Genomic DNA, 18,368 nt, shown 5'->3' with positions numbered 1-18,368 from the left:
ATTATGTATGTTTATTGCATTGTTTTCATTGGTAAGAAACTGGTAACAACCCAGAACGGTCTATCATTAGGGGTATGTTAAATATGGTACATCCATTCTGTGGGATACTGTATATCAGCTTAAAAATGTGGTATATTTATGTGTATCTACACGTAAAGAGGTGTAAAATCTATTGTTCAGTCAAATAATCTGGTTGTTAAATAAGATGGTATGATACGTTTCTGTTAAACACCCACACACACAACTATGCATTTCTTTTGTGCCTATATCTGTAGATGCACAGATAAAGGCCTGAAAGGATATACACTAAATTGTTAACAGTGGTTACCTCTGAAGAGAGGAATGAAATTGGATAAAGGTAGAACGAAGATTTCTGATAGTATTGTTTCAGTATTTTAGAAGGCAAATATTTATTTTTTGTGTAAATAAAATAAAAATTTAATGGATTTTCTTTTAAACAAAGAAACTATAGATAATTAATATTCTCTGGCATTATAGGTTGCAATGGAGAAGCTTTAGGTCAGCCTGTTTCTCCTTGCTTTTCTGCCTAGGTATCCGTAGTATTTGTTTACTTATCTTCATGTTCACCCAAGGTAGGTTTTGGATATTCTTTAAGAACATTTGCTCTTATTATATCAGTATTTGGTTATATCGTATTATGTCTTTTTGGATTCCTTTTGTTTTGATTTATTTTTAGTTTTATGTTACCTTAGATTTTTTTTGAAGGTATAGAGTGTTCATCTATAATTTTCTCCTGCTTCCAGGGGTTATTCTTCCTCTAAAGCATGCTTTTCTCTCTATTTTACTTGCTTTGCTACTTTTCCTCTTCTCCTCTTAAACAAGTTTGCACGGGTCCTTTGTGGCATTTTTGAGGGCAGTTCTGTTCATGGGAAAAAGTGAGACAAAGCTGGCATAGCTTGAAATTGAGTGTGCTGTCTTAGTACACCTTTCTACCGTATTAGTACAGTCCTTTGCCCTTGGGGCATTTTACCTCAGCTTTCCACGTCCTTCCCAGGTGAGCTAATCTTCCTCAAGTGATCTCAAGGCTTTTTTGGATAATTTATTGTTTGTCTCTGTTAGCTAATTCTGGCTGGCTCATGTAAAGCTAATTCTCTTTACCCTTCTCTTAAATCCTGCTTTACCTGTAGACAGCTTCACTGCCCTAAAAATCCCCTGTGCTTGCCTATTTGTCCATCATCCCTCCTTCCTCTCTCCAAAACCCCTGGCAACCACTGATCTTTTTACTCTCTCTGTAGTTTTGCCATTTCCAAAAGTTGAAATCATGTGGTATGAGGCTTTTCAGAATGACTTCTTTCACTTAGCAATGTGCATTTAAGGTTCCTTCATGTCTTTTTGTTACTATAATATATTTTTAAGCTGTGTTTTGCTTTAAAAAACTAACCTCTTCAATTAGTTGAGGTGTTCAGGTTTCTCTTCTGCATACATTTGAACATTGTATATATTTAGTATCTTTTAAAGAGTGGTTCTGTCCTGGCCTTTAAAAAAAAGTAAAGATCTGTACTTCCCTACACACTTACAATTGTACATGGGAGTACACTACTACCCCTGTGAATGAGAATCTTAATACTGGGCAAGAAAAGTAAAATACATGAATTGGGTGCTGGGACTGAAATGAGACTGTAACTAATTCATATCCTCTCAGGTTCAAATTTTTATTTTAAAAAGCTATGTATTTTCTTTGACTATAAAAATAAGTATATATTTAAACATAAGCTTCTTAATATATTGCTTTCATCTGGCTTATGTTTTGAGGTTTTGCTGCTTTTTAAACTTTAAAAGGTTGATAATAATGAAACCTGTAACCATATTTCCTTGGGGTGAAAGAGTATGAGGCCTTCTGAGTCTTCAAAGGAAGATTAAAGTATTCTCAGTTTGTGTTATATTTAATCTTTTTATTCTTTGAAAGTTTTTAATTGAAATATTTCATTCAGTAGAATGCATCATATTCTGATCATTCCAGATAACAAGTAATGACTTACTATAATGGAGTACTGGTATTTTCTCTTGTTGTTAATGTTAGACTTGTCAAAACAATAACCTAGTAAACAAAAACACATACTCCATTTGTGAAATTAAACCAAAATTATAAAATTGCTGAATGTTTCAAAAACTATATTTCGACATTTGTAGAGAAGAGTGAAATGTAGGCATCTCTAAAGATAATAAAGATGTGGTCATCAATGTCAAAATTGTTGATTTTTCTGTAGAACTCATACAAAGCTTTTATTGTGTCATAAGACATTTCATTTCTCTGAAATTTTTTATTGTATTCTAGAGGATCGTATTAGAAGAGAAGTCATACTGTAAAAGGGAGGAAGGCAGTGCCACAAATACTATTAAGGAAGTTGAGAAAGTTATATGCTGAGTGGCTCCTATTGTCTATGTGAGGTTGAAAGTCAACTGAAAGGTGGGATGCAGTTAGGTATTTGAGCGTGCGAAAAGGAGACCAGGGACAAGTGAATGATTCATCAGGCAGCACTGGAATGACAACCACTTGACCCATACCAGTTCTAAAAATATAAATCCATTATTAGCTGTATTGTAGATCATTGACTATCTTGCTCTTCAGTGCAGAATTAAAATTATGCTCCGTCAGCAAATGGAACTTGTATTTAGCCAGGTAATTCTGAGGATGCTTGTTGTGACTATGACTTGATTTTAAGGGATCTTTACTTTTTACTTTTATGCTTTAGGGCTTGGCTTACTTATGATGCTCTTCCTTTATTTAGTTGGTATCCCATCTAATCTTCCTATATGCTTCTGATAAGTAAGTCTTAAAAATATCACTTAAGTTAAACTGCCTTTTCTTGCCTTGCATGTCCTTCATAATCTGTTTCTGTCCTGTCTTTCAGCCATTTCTCTCATATCTTAATCTCATTTCCAATATTTATATCTATTATTTAGATAGACCACTTTTGAGCAATTTTAAGTAAAAGTGATTATAGGCATTCTTTTCTTCTCAACTTTAATGCAAATATTTCTAGTGCTTTATCATTAACTATAACATTTGTTGGTTGAAGGTTTGAGGGGTTTCTTTTTAAAATATATTTTTTAAAATATTTATTTATTTGGCTGGGCCAGGTCTTTAGTTGATGCATGTGGACTCTTAGTTGCGGCAGGCGAGCGGGATCTAGTTCCCTGACCAGGGATCAAACCCGGGCCCCCTGCATTGGGAGCGTGGAGTCTTAACTGCTTGACCACCAGGGAAATCCCTAAAATATTAATAAGAGATGTCTTTTTTTTTTTTTTTGAGTTTGAGCTTTTTTTTTTTTTTAACATCTTTATTGGAGTATAGTTGCTTTACAATGGTGTGTTAGTTTCTGCTTTATAACAAAGTGAATCAGCTATGCATATACATATATCCCCATAACTCCTCCCTCTTGCGTCTCCCTCCCTCCCACCCTCCCTATCCCACCCCTCTAGGTGGTCACAAAGCACCGAGCTGATCTCCCTGTGCTGTGCAGCTACTTCCCAGTAGCTAGCTATTTTACATTTGGTAGTATATACAAGTCCATGCCACTCTCTCACTTCATCCCAGCTTACCCTTCCCCCTCCCTATGTCCTCAAGTCCATTCTCTACGTCTGCGTCTTTATTCCTGTCCTGCCCCTAGGTTCTTCATAACCTTTTTTTTTTTTTTAGATTCCATATATATGTGTTAGCATACGGTATTTGTTTTTCTCTTTCTGACTTACTTCACTCTGTATGACAGACTCTAGGTCCATCCACCTCACTACAAATAACTCAATTTCACTTCTTTTTATGGCTGAGTAATATTCCATTGTATATATGTGCCACATCTTCTTTATCCATTCATCTGTCGATGGACACTTAGGTTGCTTCCATGTACTGGTTATTGTAAATCGAGCTGCAATGAACATTGTGGTACATGACTCTTTTTGAATTATGGTTTTCTCAGGGTATATGCCCAGTAGTGGGACTGCTGGGTCATATGGTACTTCTATTTTTAGTTTTTTAAGGAACCTCCATACTGTTCTCCACAGTGGCTGTGTCAATTTACATTCCCACCAACAGTGCAAGAGGGTTCCCTTTTCTCCACACCCTCTCCAGCATTTATTGTTTGTAGATTTTTTCATGATGGCCATTCTGACTGGTGTGAGGTTTTTGTAGTTTTGATTTGCATTTCTCTAACGATTAGTGATGTTGAGCATCCTTTCATGTGTTTGTTGGCAGTCTGTATATCTTCTTTGGAGAAATATCTATTTAGGTCTTCTGCCCATTTTTGGATTGGGTTGTTTGTTTTTTTTTGATATGGAGCTGCATGAGCTGCTTGTAAATTTTGGAGATTAATTAATCCTTTGTCAGTTGCTTCATTTGCAAATATTTTCTCCCATTCTGAGCATTGTCTTTTCATCTTGTTTATGGTTTCCTTTGCTGTGCAAAAGCTTTTAAGTTTCATTAGGTCCCATTTGTTTATTTTTATTTTTATTTCCATTTCTCTAAGAGGTGGGTCAAAAAGGATCTTGCTGTGATTTACGTCGTAGAGTGTTCTGCCTGTGTTTTCCTCTAAGAGTTTTATAGTGTCTGGCCTTACATTGAGGTCTTTAACCCATTTTTTTTTTTAAACATCTTTATTGAAGTATAATTGCTTTACAATGGTGTGTTAGTTTCTGCTTTATAACAAAGTGAATCAGTTATACATATACATATGTTCCCATATCTCTTCCCTCTTGCATCTCTCTCCCTCTCACCCTCCCCATCTCACCCCTCTAGGTGGTCACAGAGCACCGAGCTGATCTCCCTGTGCTATGCGGCTGCTTCCCACTAGCTATCTATTTTACATTTGGTAGTGTATATATGTCCATGACACTCTCTCACCCTGTCACATCTCACCCCTCCCCCTCCCCATATCCTGAAGTCCATTCTCTAGTAGGTCTGTGTCTTTATTCCTGTCTTGCCACTAGGTTCTTCATGGCCTTTTTTTATTTTTCCTTAGATTCCATATATATGTGTTAGCATACTGTATTTGTTTTTCTCTTTCTGACTTACTTCACTCTGTATGACAGACTCTAACTCCATCCACCTCATTACAGATACCTCCATTTCATTTCTTTTTATGGCTGAGTAATATTCCATTGTATATATGTGCCACATCTTCTTTATCCATTCATCTGATGATGGACACTTAGGTTGCTTCCATGTCCTGGCTATTGTAAATAGAGCTGCAATGAACATTTTGGTACATGACTCTTTTTGAACTATGGTTTTCTCAGGGTATATGCCCAGTAGTGGGATTGCTGGGCATATGGTAGTTCTATTTGTAGTTTTTTAAGGAACCTCCATACTGTTCTCCATAGTGGCTGTATCAATTTACATTCCCACCAACAGTGCAAGAGTGTTCCCTTTCCTCCACACCCTCTCCAGCATTTACTGTTTCTAGATTTTTTGATGATGGCCATTCTGACCGGTGTGAGATGATATCTCATTGTAGTTTTGATTTGCATTTCTCTAATGATTAGTGATGTTGAGCATTCTTTCATGTGTCTGTTGGCAATCTGTATATCTTCTTTGGAGAAATGTCTGTTTAGGTCTTCTGCCCATTTTTGGATTGGGTTGTTCGTTTTTTTGTTATTGAGCTGCATGAGCTGCTTGTAAATCTTGGAGATTAATCCTTTGTCAGTTGCTTCATTTGCAAATATTTTCCCCCATTCTGATGGTTGTCTTTTGGTCTTGTTTATGGTTTCCTTTGCTGTGCAAAAGCTTTTAAGTTTCATTAGGTCCCATTTGTTTATTTGTGTTCTTATTTCTGTTTCTCTAGGAGCTGGGTCAAAAAGAATCTTGCTGTGATTTAATCCATTTTGAGTTTATTTTTGTGTATGGTGTTAGGCAGTGTTCTAATTTCATTTTTTCACATGTAGCTGTCCAGTTTTCCCAGCACCATTTGTAGAAGAGGCTGTATTTTCTCCATTATATATTCTTGCTTCCTTTATCAAAGAAAAGGTGACCATATGTGCATGGGTTTATCTCTGGGCTTTCTATCCTGTTCCATTGATCTATATTTCCGTTTTTGTGCCAGTACCATACTGTTTTGATTACTGTAGCTTTGTAGTAGTGTCTGAAGTCCGGGAGCCTGATTCCTCCAGCTCCGTTTTTCTTTCTCAAGATTGCTTTGGCTATTCGGGGTCTTTTGTGTTTTCATACAAATTGTGAAATTTTTTGTTCTAGTTCTGTGAAAAATGCCATTGGTAGTTTGATAGGGATTGCATTGAATCTGTAGATTGCTTTGGGTAGTATAGTCACTTTTACAATGTTGATTCTTCCAATCTAAGAACATGGTATATCTCTCCATCTGTTTGTATCATCTTTAATTTGTTTCATCAGTGTCTTATAGTTTTCTGCATACAGGTCCTTTGTCTCCTTAGGTAGGTTTATTACTAGGTATTTTATTCTTTTTGTTGCAGTGGTAAATGGGAGTGTTTCCTTAATTTCTCTTTCAGGTTTTTCATCTTTAGTGTATAGGAATGCAAGAGATTTCAGTGCATTAATTTTGTATCCTGCTACTTTACCAAATTCATTGATTAGCTCTAGTAGTTTTCTGGTAGCATCTTTAGGATTCTCTGTGTACAGTATCATGTCATCTGTAAACAGTGACAGCTTTACTTCTTCTTTTCTGATTTGGATTCCTTTTATTTCTTTTTCTTCTCTAATTGCTGTGGCTAAAACTTGCAAAACTATGTTGAGTAATAGTGGTAAGAGTGGGCAACCTTGTCTTGTTCCTGATCTTAGTGGAAATGGTTTCAGTTTTTCACCATTGAGAACAATGTTGGCTGTGGGTTTGTCATATATGGCCTTTATTATGTTGAGGTAAGTTCTCTCTATGCCTACTTTCTGGAGGGTTTTTAACATAAATGGGTGTTGAATTTTGTCGAAAGAATAAGAGATCTTTTTTAATGTTAATGAAGACCTTTCCATTTTTAAGGACTGTTTTAAAATCAAGAATGTTGAAGGGGCTTCCCTGGTGGCGCAGTGGTTGAGAGTCTGCCTGCCAGTGCAGGAGACACGGGTTCAAGCCCTGGTCTGGGAAGATCCCACATGCCGCGGAGCAACTGGGCCCGTGAGCCACAATTACTGAGCCTGCGCATCTGGAGCCTGTGCTCCGGAACAAGAGAGGCCACAATAGTGAGAGGCCCGCGCACCGCGATGAAGAGTGGCCCCCGCTCGCCCCAACTAGAGAAAGCCCTCGCACAGAAACGAAGACCCAACACAGCCAGAAATATAAAAAAATAAATAAAAATTAAAAAAAAAAAAAGAATGTTGAAGAATTTGGTCAGCTATACATTGAGATCTTCATCATGTACCATTCTCATTCCCGTTCTCCTCCTCAGTCCCCTGCCTATAATGCTTACTGTTTCTTTTTCCTTTAAGGCCCAACTCATATCTTGCCTTTACAAAAAGATTCTTCTATTCAGTCTCATTTGTCTCTTTTTTGAATTAGTTTTCACACCCTTTGGTAACTTTGGTTTTGCTCCTCCAATAGATTTATAAGTCCCTGGAAGGCAAGGAACCACAACCTTACTCTTTTATATTCCCTAGTATGAAGCTGGGAATATAACAGACACTCATCTCTTCCCGCATTCCCTTTTTTTCTTTCCTCCCTTGTTTTATAGTGAAATTTTGCTTTACATTTAAAAATGTAAACGTTTCAAACTTTTCAACACATGACAGTTATATTGGCTATTCTTATCGTACAGCCCGACTTTTCCATACGGGTTTCTTAAGTATGCAAAATAATTTTCTACAGGAATGGATCTAAATGGATCTCACAGTTAAATAAAATAAATATCTACAATTACTATAGACTTTAAAGTTAGAGGAAAAGGGAGAAAATGTTTTTAAAGTTGCGAGTTATATCGAACTGAGGCAAAATATCCCCCCTGTGGAGACGTTGCTGACCTCTTACTTTTATACTAGGCCATGCAACTTCTTCTTCTTTTTTTTTTTTAAATAAATTTATTTATTTTATTTATTTTTGGCTGTGTTGGGTGTTCGTTGCTGCACGTGGGCTTTCTCTAGTTGCGGCGAGCGGGGGCTTCTCTTGTTGCGGAGCGTGGGCTCTAGGCACGCAGGCTTCAGTAGTTGCGGCACGTGGGCTCAGTAGTTGTGGCTCACGGGCTCTAGAGCACAGGCTCAGTAGTTGTGGCGCACAGGCTTAGTTGCTTCGCGGCATGTGGGATCTTCCCAGACCAGGGATCCGAACCCATGTCCCCTGCATGGGTAGGTGGATTCTCAACCACTGCGCCACCAGGGAAGCCCGCAACTTCTTTTTAATGTCAGTCAGTAATACACATGTGTATCACTAATTTGAAACAACATAATTGGGAGGCTGGCCCAGTTAGTGTGAAGTGATGTCATAATCACACCTTCATTTACGTTATTGTAAGGTTACTTTTCTTAACAGATTAAAAGAGTAAAGAAGAAGACATAAACAAGGGGGAGGATCAAAACTGAACTGTTCAGTGGTGCCTTCTGCTTTGTCATTCCATTACTCAAAAAATTTCGTCTAAATATGAGAATGAAAAGTAATAATGCTTTTTTGTGTGTTCATGTTTTTGGTTTTGCCTTTTTAAAAGAAATCCAACATGGTATACTTATATACCATTTTATTGCTGCTGTGGTATGGAGAGTGAGGGGTGGATGTTACCTCAGACCCAGATCCCTGCTGAAGAGAAATGGTAACTGACAGGCTAGTATACCAGGCGCATATTCTTTTGCTTAATGATGAAGATAAAGGTCCACTCACCCTGGCTCACCCAAATTTTATTTTCCTTTACTTCATCACTGCCAGAATAAGGTCTCATTTTAACCTCTTGCTGTGCTTATACTTGTCCCAAGACTGGTAGTAGTTGAATCCTGGACTACCCTTTTGGAGTAAGTATCAAGTGTGATGATGAAGGATGATCATTGTAACCCTTTGTCAGGGCCCATAAGGTTGGAGAGGTGTAAGACCTATGGCCAGGAACTCATCATATCAGTGCTCCCCTTTCCCCAGAGATTCAGTGGGTGGCTGTAGCATATTTAAGAAGTCATGTTACCTACCTGTCAGACTTGGTTAATGTCCTATGGCAGCAGCTTATGGAATGACCTGCAGTAGTGTCTCTGCACTTGAAATGAACTTTATTCACATCTTCCCCAGGACTATGTAGTTCATCTTGGTGTTTGTCTAAAATGGCATAGCCTGGGGTGTTGTGACAGTTGTCTTCTGGAACAGGGCTGATGATGATGATGTACCTCTGGGGGTGTGAACTTGTATGCTTGATCCTGCTGGGTCTTCTCATTATCTTAGTGGTGTGCCCTCCTAACCCTGCAGACATCCCACAGTCATTGGGCCACTGCAGACTTTCAGAACAGTGCACATTAACTCCATTGCTTTCCTCATTCTTGAATATGTGAGATCAGTGTATCTTTTCTGATGGGCCTGGTAAGAAAACATCTGTTTGTCATCTACTGACTTAACCTTGTTTCTCCTCATATAAACAATAAAATTTAACTATTTATAGAATTCCTAGAACATTTTTATTCAACCTTAGAATGCTAGAGTACACAATTTGAAGAAATACTGTTATTATCATTTTGGTTTCAAAAGGCTGAATTTTTGATTCTCAGCTTCACCATTTATTAGCCAAAAAAATCAGTTAAGCTCTGTGAGCCTCAGTTTCTTTACCTGTGAAAAACAGCTTCCATCTCAGTCTCCTGTAACGCATGCTCTGTAATTCCCTCTGCTTCAATTTATATTCGTAAGAGATGCAGGGGACCCTGAAGTATTCTGCTTTTATTGTTGGTGCTATCCAATCTTTTTAGAGTTGTTTTTGTTTAACTAGCAGTTCATAGCATTTAGAAAAACTTTTGAAACTCTTATCTCCCTTTATAAGAGTGTGAGGGTGTGTATGGATTGGTAGTGTTAATGTTGTATGTACTACTATGGTAGTAGTCATATTATGTTATGACTGATACCACAGCTACAAAAATTATCCTAGGGATATAAGAACAATGAAGAGAGTGTAAGAAGTCAGCTAAAATGCTTAGAATATAATCCTTGCATTTTAATAAACTTGAAATAGTTTAGAAAAACAAACAAAATCTCATTTGTTATTGTAATAGTTTCAGAGGACAGCAGTAGAATATGTCCAATGTACTATTCCATATGTAAGCCTAAACTCTGTCTATCCAATTCTGTTTGTTCATACATAAAAGTCCTTCATCTCAGTTCGTTCTTTTGATTTTAACCATTTTCTCTGATTCTGCATGGGGTTACTGGTTTTGGTTCTACTCAGAATGACCTGTTGCACTTCTGCATGAATTTTTCTTTGATTCTAGTGATAGTTGTTTTTCTTCATCTCCTAAGGCTTAGTAGATTTATTTAACTCATGTGTATGAAGTTTCTTTGAGAGATTATTATAAACTTGTGCTTTGATGTCCACTTGTTTCCAAGGGGATAAATCTTCCATCCTAGTAAAACTGATGAAAATCATCTCTAGGTCAACAATTGAAATTAGTAGCAAACTCTAGAAGCACCTTTTAGGCTGTTAGAACCAAGAGATTCTTCAGTCTTATTTATTCTTACTTTAAGTGATGGTGGTACACCTTGCCTGAGTTAGAGGTTCCACATTCTCTGGATCAGATAGTTAGCCTAGATATTGAGTGATGAGGTAACAGGGGCAGTAGTGCCAAAGTTATCTGGCCATGGGAACCTGACTTAAGTTTTTTGACTCTGTCAGCACCACTCACCTGACATTGTGGTTAGAAGTGTGACTAAGAGGTCTGACTAAATTGTATTTGATGCGGAAATAAAATTGACTAGACTATTCTGGGACTGGGTTGTAGACTTTGTACATCATCAGTATGTTGTACTACCCCTAATGGTATCATACTCGCTTAAACTTCAGTTTTAATTTATTTGCCATATTTTTGTATATATCCCTTGCTCTTTGGTAGGTCAGTATTATGATATTTTAATGCTATGTAATAGCTCTTTTTCTAAACTCTTAACAAGTAATACTGTTAACATTTAACCTTCATTAAATAGAAAGAGAATGCATCCCTGATACTCTCGAATCTCACTGCTCCTCCCCAGCTCCAGTATTTTACAGTGCTCGTTTGAAGCCTTACTGTGGAGTGGAATACTGAGGCTACTTTAAGTTCTGGAACTGCACTTGCTAAAGTCAGCAGGGACCTCTTGGTAGCCAGATTGTTTGGACACTTTTTAGACTTTACTTGACCTCTCTCAGATCTTTGTCATTGTTAGCCATTTCCATTTCTTTGAAACTCCCTTCTCCATTGGCTTGCTGGAATCTCTTAATTCTCATAGTAGGCTTCTTCACTCCCTAATGGCTTCTTAATTATTGGTATCTGTCAAGGTTCCATCATTTACTTTCTAGTCTCCTTTTCTCTTCCCATTATATACCTTCATCCAAAGTGTCTTTCACCACTTACATGGTTTGAATCACTACTTCCTGTTTACTAATTTTCCTAAATCCTTTCCTTACGTCAGATCGATCTTTAAAGCTTCTGACCTGTATATTCAGTTACCTCCTATATCATATATCTTTACTTAAATATTTTATAGCTACTTCAAGTCAAAAGGTTTAAAACTGAACTGATTATATTCTTGCCCCCCCCCTTTTTTCCTTCCTCCTCTTCTCCTGTTTCCTGTCCAAGTACATGTTATTACCATCTACCAGAAACTTGTAAATCAACTATTTTCTCCCATCTCCCAGATCTAGTCAGTTACCAAAACAAAAGCTTAGTGGTTAAAAGTATGAGTCATTCTTGGTTTCAAGAATTTGTGTGTAGGCTGGTCAGAATGCCCATCATTAAAAGCTCTGCAAATAACAAATGCTGGAGAGGGTGTGGCGAAAAGGGGACCTTCCTACACTGTTGGTGGGAATGTAAGATGGTGCAGCCACTATGGAAAACAGTATGGAGGTTCCTTAAAAAACTAAAAATAGAATTACCATATGATCCAGCAATCCTACTCTTGGGCATATACCTGGACAAAACTATAATTCAAAAAGATACATGCACCCCTATGTTCATAGCAGTACTATTCACAAAAGCCAAAACATGGAAACAACCTAAATATCCATCAACAGATGAATGGATAAAGAAGATGTACATACATACAGTGGAATACTACTCATCAGTAAAAAAGAACGAAATAATGCCATTTGCAGCAACATGGATGCAACTAGAGATTATCAAACTAAGTGAAATAAGTCAGAAAGAGAAAGACAAATACCATATGATATCAATTACATGTGGAATCTAAAATATGGCACAAATGAACCTATCTACAAAACAGAAACAGACTCACAGACATAGAGATCAAGCTTGTAGTTGCCACGGTGGGGAGGGAGAGGGATGGATTGGGAGTCTGGGGTTGGTAGATGCAAACTATTATGTTTAGAACGGATAAACAGGACTTCCTTGGTGGCTCAGTGGTTAAGAATCTGTCTGCCAGTGCAGGGGACATGGGTTCGAGCCCTGGTCTGGGAAGATCCCACATGCTGCAGAGCAACTAAGCCCGTGCGCCACAGCTACTAAGCCTGCGCTCTAGAGCCTGTGAGCCACAACTACTGAGCCTGTGTGCCACAACTACTGAAGCCCGCATGCCTAGAGCCCATGCTCCGCAACAAGAGAAGCCACCGCAGTGAGAAGCCCTTGCACCGCAACGAAGAGTAGCCCCCACTCACTGCAGCAACGAAAACCCAACACAGCCAGAAAATAAAGAAAGAAAGAAATTTTTAAAAAATGGAAAGGATAAACAACAAGGTTCTACTATATAGCACAGGGAACTATATCCAATCTCCTGGGATAAACCATAATGGAAAAGAATATTTAAGAAAAGAATGTATATATATATGTGTATATGTGTATAACTGAGTCACTTTGCTGTACGGCAGAGATTGGCACAGCATTGTAAACCAGCTCTACTTCAATAAAAAAATTTTGAGTGTCAGGCTTTTTTAATTGCAGTATAGATCCACTTTTAAAACACTTATGAAGAAATACAATATATGGAAGTATATGAAAATGGAACAACTCTAGTTAAAGGAAGAAGGTTTTGCATTCCACCTACTTAGCCAGTTTCTTCCCCACCTACCTAATGAATGTTGATTGGAATTATTATCCTAAATTATTTCATTTCATCTTAGTTTTGTGACCTTGGATAAATCAGTCTGTCAGTTTTATAGTATAGGGGTAATAAACTTTTCTACAGGATGGTTTTAGGATCAAAAGAGACAGTGAATATTGTTTTTTAAATTAGATTTAACATTTTATAAAAAGTATAAATGTAACATACAACTCTTTTGAGGTCCTGTTTTATGCACATTTGGAATTACCTATATCTTTCTAATTGCTTTTACCACACAGCATCTTTTTAAAAATATAGATGTTGGGTTAGGCCACATAGAATTTGGAAATCTTGCAGAATCTTAAAAATTTAACATCTACACTTTCATAAAAGCTATATAAGCAGAATCAAAGGGCATCAACTGTTTGTTTTAAGTCAGTAAATGCTAACCCAAATGTCTGAAAAGTAAAGGTGGTAAAGGGATGACATTCGCAACTGCTGGTAGGAGTATAAACTGGTTACAACTCTGGGGAGCAGTTTGACAACAGCTATCAAAATGTCCTAAAAAATGTATTTTTTTTTTTTTGTCTTAGTCTCTTCTTAGACTGCTCTAACAAAATATCATAAACTGGGTGGCTTATAAACAACAAAGATTTATTTCTCACAGTTTAGAGGCTAGGAAGTCCAAGACCAAGGAACTGGCAGATTCGGTGTCTGGTGAGGGCTCACTTCCTGGTTCCTATTCTCTCCATAAGGACATTAACCCCATTTGTGACCTCCTCACATAGGCCCCACTTCCAAATACCATCACTTGGGGGATTAGGCCCCTCCACTAGTTATTGTACTTTTTTAAAAAAATAAATTTATTTATCTATTTATTTATTTGGTTTTGGCTCTGTTGGGTCTTTGTTGCTGTGCGCGGGCTTTCTCTAGTTGCGGTGAGCGGGGACTACTCTTTGTTGCAGTGCGCAGGCTTCTCATTGCAGTGGCTTCTCTTGTTGCGGAGCATGGGCTCTAGGCACACGGGCTTCAGTAGTTGTGGCACGCGGCCTCTGTAGTAGCATGCGGGCTCTAGAGCGCAGGCTCAGTAGTTGTGGCGCACAGGCTTAGTTGCTCCGCGGCATGTGGGATCTTCCTGGACCAGTGCTTGAACCCGTCTCCCCTGCATTGGCAGGCGGATTGTTAACCACTGCGCCACTAGGGAAGTCCCTAGTTATTGTACTTTAATCTTTGGTAAGCTAATAATTACCTGGAACATGAAGTGTTTGCTCGAATTCCATATTATCTTTCTCCATTTTTTGTTTTTAACATGCCATTGAATTAAAACTTAGTCCCACCAATTCTACAGTACTGCTTAGAGTGTTTTATTTCCTAAAGCATTAGGTGGGCAGTAGCATTGGCATTTATACAAGGATAGTCCTAGCAGCATTGTTTGTAGTAGTAAAAGCATATGTATCTCTGTAATGGAATACAATATTTTTTTTAAAGAGGCAGATTTACATCTGATAAAGAATGATTGCTGAAATTAAATGAGTTTATGTGACATTGTGTGTAAGACATTATCTGTAGTGTACTGCAGTTTGTTTTAAAAACACGTATTAATTATCTCTAGAAGACCATGCAAGGATATGTAGTTATAGGTAGATTATCACTGAAAGAATACACAAAACACTGGTAAAGTGGTTGCCTCTGGGATGGAATATTGCGGGTCAGTGGTGGAAACCACACTTTATTGTGTACTTATATATTTAAAGTTTGTTTAGCCTTGTGTATGTATAAACTTTTAAATTATTTAAATTAATTTGAAATGTTTTAAAGGCAATACCAAGGAAACAACTATTTCTATCACAGTGGGACTTAGGCTCAAAAAAATTGAGAGACATTGGAATAGGTTGCCTTAGGAGACAGGTAGCTGATTTTTGCCTTCAAAGAATATAAGGAGAGCATGAAATTCATTTGCTAATTCAGCTTCTCTAACCTTTGAGTTCTTCCTAATTCTAAATTAATTTCTCATTCTATGATAATATACTAAGCTTGTAGCTTATGCCTTTTTTTCACCCACTCTCATGGTTTAAAGTTGTCTCTAGGGACTTCCCTGGTGGCGCAGTGATTGGGAATCCGCCTGCCAGTGCAGGAGACATGGGTTCGGGCCCTGGTCCGGGAAGATCCCACATGCCGTGGAGCAACTGAGCCCATGTGCCACAGCTACTGAGCCTGTGCTCTAGAGCCCACGAGCCACAACTACTGAGCCCATGTGCCACAGCTACGGAAGCCTGTGCGCCTAGAGCCCGTGCTCTGCAACGAGAAGCCACTGCAATGAGAAGCCTGTGCACCACAGCCAAGAGTGGCTCCCACTCGCCGCAACTAGAGAAAAGCCCGTGCGCAACAACGAAGACCCAATGCAGCCAAAAATAAATAAATTTATAAAGTTGTCTCTAATATTAAAATACTTACTAATTGTAATTTTATCAGAACAATTCTCCCTACAAAACTAAATTTCATTACTGTCACAAAGTGATAACTAATTATATAAGCCACATCTTGATCTTACAGCTTGTGAGGCAAGCAACACTTTAGAAACATAACTGAAAGCTCAAGAACAGTGTTATAATCTTAAGGATGTACTATGACAGGGTTTACTGTTTTAGAGGCTTTTGGGGAGGGGTTCCTTTTCTTGTGAAATACTTGTATGATTTGGAAGGTAATACTTTTAAAAGAGTGTCTTAAGATTTATGAGATTTTAAATAAAATAATCTTTCTTCAAAATAGAAATGAGAGTTTATTAGGAGTCATTTGAATTTTTTTTTTTCAGAAATCGAGCTATAGCAGATTATCTTCGTTCAAATGGCTATGAAGAAGCATATTCAGTTTTTAAAAAGGAAGCTGAATTAGATATGGTATGTTTGACTTTTTACAGTTATTCATAGTATATATGAGTGGATTTTACTTAGGTATCAGTAGTTAACAGTCACCTCAGTTATTCACAAATCTTATCATTTGTTATTGTGGTTTACTTGGCACTAAACCTAGTATTCCCCCTCCCCCCCCCTTTTTGGTATAATCAGATGTTTTTATTTATTTATTTATATAATCAGGATATTTTTCGTAACGTTTGGGCCTAGAGATTGAATGGTTTGTATGGCTTGAACTATTGTATTTTTGCCTTTTTTTTTTTTTTAATGTTCTCATTTTTTTTTTCTCTAGAATGAAGAATTAGATAAGAAATATGCTGGTCTTTTGGAAAAAAAATGGACATCTGTTATTAGATTACAAAAGAAGGTAACTAAGTCTTTTTTTCTTTTAAGTTGTATTCAAAGTATTATATAAACTGAAAATATCAACATAACATAAATTATTCTTTTACATTAATTAATAATTATATTTAACCTTGAAAAGGCAAATAAAAATACATTTCTGTGCATTATTATTTCTATGCATTATGACCTATACAGATCATTGCTGGTAAATGGTAATTTATGCAACCAGGGCTACTGGCTGAGTTGAATCTAACACAACCCTGACTTCAAGGAATTGGTACTGAAGAACCCATTTATGCACTTAGATGGGAAGAACACATGGAGCCAATATGATGCTGGGGAAAGAGCACTAAAGTGTGCTCTTAGACAAGTCATTTTCATCTCTGACCTTTTATTTTTATCTGTAAAGTGAAGGCAATAGGTAATATTCTGGTCCTAAAATTTATACTTTTAGTAGGCAAAATTAGAATAAATAATATTGTTATAACATGAGTTAATCCATAAAAAGCCCTTAGAAAAGTGCCTAGCACATAGATGCTCAGTAATGTTAGCTTTTAATATGAATATTCTGATTAGCATGTACAATGTAAACTATGGTTTGGAAAGAATTTACTAAGAGTGGCAGAATTAGAAAGGATCAAGATAGGTTCCTACTCTTCCTCTCATTTGTATCCTGGCACCTTCCAAATTTTTCTTTGAGTTAAGGAGTTAAGACACAATTGTATTGAATTTTTCTCAGTTTTTAGTTTTGTCACACTAAGATTTTAGTGATATATTTAATGTAGATCATTTTCAATTAAATCTGACAAATGCTTTGTAAATTACTGAAATTTTATTCTGCATATATGGATGCAAAATAAAGGCAGGTTTTTAAAAATATACAATTTTTATCAGAATCTATCTGTACATAACTATGTGTTCCTTCTTAAGGTTATGGAATTAGAATCAAAGCTAAATGAAGCAAAAGAAGAGTTTACGTCGGGTGGACCTCTTGGTCAAAAAAGAGACCCAAAAGAATGGATTCCCCGTCCACCAGAAAAATATGCATTGAGTGGTCATAGGAGTCCAGTCACTCGAGTCATTTTCCATCCTGTGTTCAGTGTTATGGTCTCTGCTTCAGAGGATGCTACAATTAAGGTAGTGTTTTCAAAATTGAAAGACATACAATAGGGTACTTGTTAGAAGCAACTTTAATGTTAATTGAGTGAAAGAAATGAAAAGATCTTGAAATGAGGAACTACGCAGAGTAACAGGAGGGCCTCTTTGAAACTGTGTGATTGATTCTAAACCTTAAAAGACCGAATAAAATTTCACTGTAGCTCCTGAGAGACAAGCTGCCAAGTAAGTTCACTGATGAATTTGAGAAAATTGGGTGTCACTAATGTAACATTGGACAAATATAGGTCACCCAGTGCTCGAATAACTTTTGTTCTTGAAGAATTAAAGTATAAGTATGTGCCTTACTTATTAGCAGAGGTGATAGATGAAAATACAGGATTACAAAACTAGTAATTCTGGGGGTGAATATATTCCACAAAAAAATTCAATAGAGGATTTATTTAAATTGCACTCTCCTTGATGGTTTTGATTCCAAACTAAACAGTAATTCTCTCTAGGGGTGTGGAAATGTAGCAGCTTTCCATTTTAGAAGTTATGTATTTCTCTCATTTTTAAAAATTTTCATGATAAGCATATACATTTTAATATTTTTTAATCAGGAAAGAAGTTGTTTTTATAATTTCCTTTGATTCAGACACAATACAGTGATAGTTGTATAAACCACATACAGAAAGATAAGTAAAATGTAGTTTTAAAAATTTAAGTAGGTTTCTCTATCTAAAGCTTATTTCAGATTAAGTTCTAGATTTTAAGTTTCATTTGTAGAGGTATAAATAAGAAAATGTGAGTAGATTGCTAAGATTGTATTTATCACATAGCAGCAGTCAGCATAAAACGCAGGCATGACTTAAATGTATATACTTAACCTGTTCTTTAAACA

The 18,368-nt window shown here is 36.9% G+C and overlaps 1 protein-coding gene across 1 annotated transcript in view; it reads left to right on the top strand.

Annotated features, from left to right (window-relative positions):
- Window positions 1-18,368, top strand: part of LOC130705885 (platelet-activating factor acetylhydrolase IB subunit beta) — a 45,495-nt gene that overhangs the window by 10,601 nt on the left and 16,526 nt on the right. Inside the window, exons 2-4 of the mRNA XM_057535823.1 lie at window positions 15,925-16,009; window positions 16,317-16,391; window positions 17,300-17,506. Coding sequence (XP_057391806.1) covers window positions 15,925-16,009; window positions 16,317-16,391; window positions 17,300-17,506 — 367 coding nt within the window. The remainder of the gene's footprint in view (window positions 1-15,924; window positions 16,010-16,316; window positions 16,392-17,299; window positions 17,507-18,368) is intronic.

This window comes from Balaenoptera acutorostrata, chromosome 20 (genome assembly GCF_949987535.1).
Source record: "Balaenoptera acutorostrata chromosome 20, mBalAcu1.1, whole genome shotgun sequence".
Taxonomy (NCBI): Eukaryota; Metazoa; Chordata; class Mammalia; order Artiodactyla; family Balaenopteridae; genus Balaenoptera; species Balaenoptera acutorostrata.
This window is presented reverse-complemented; position numbering and strand designations above follow the sequence as displayed.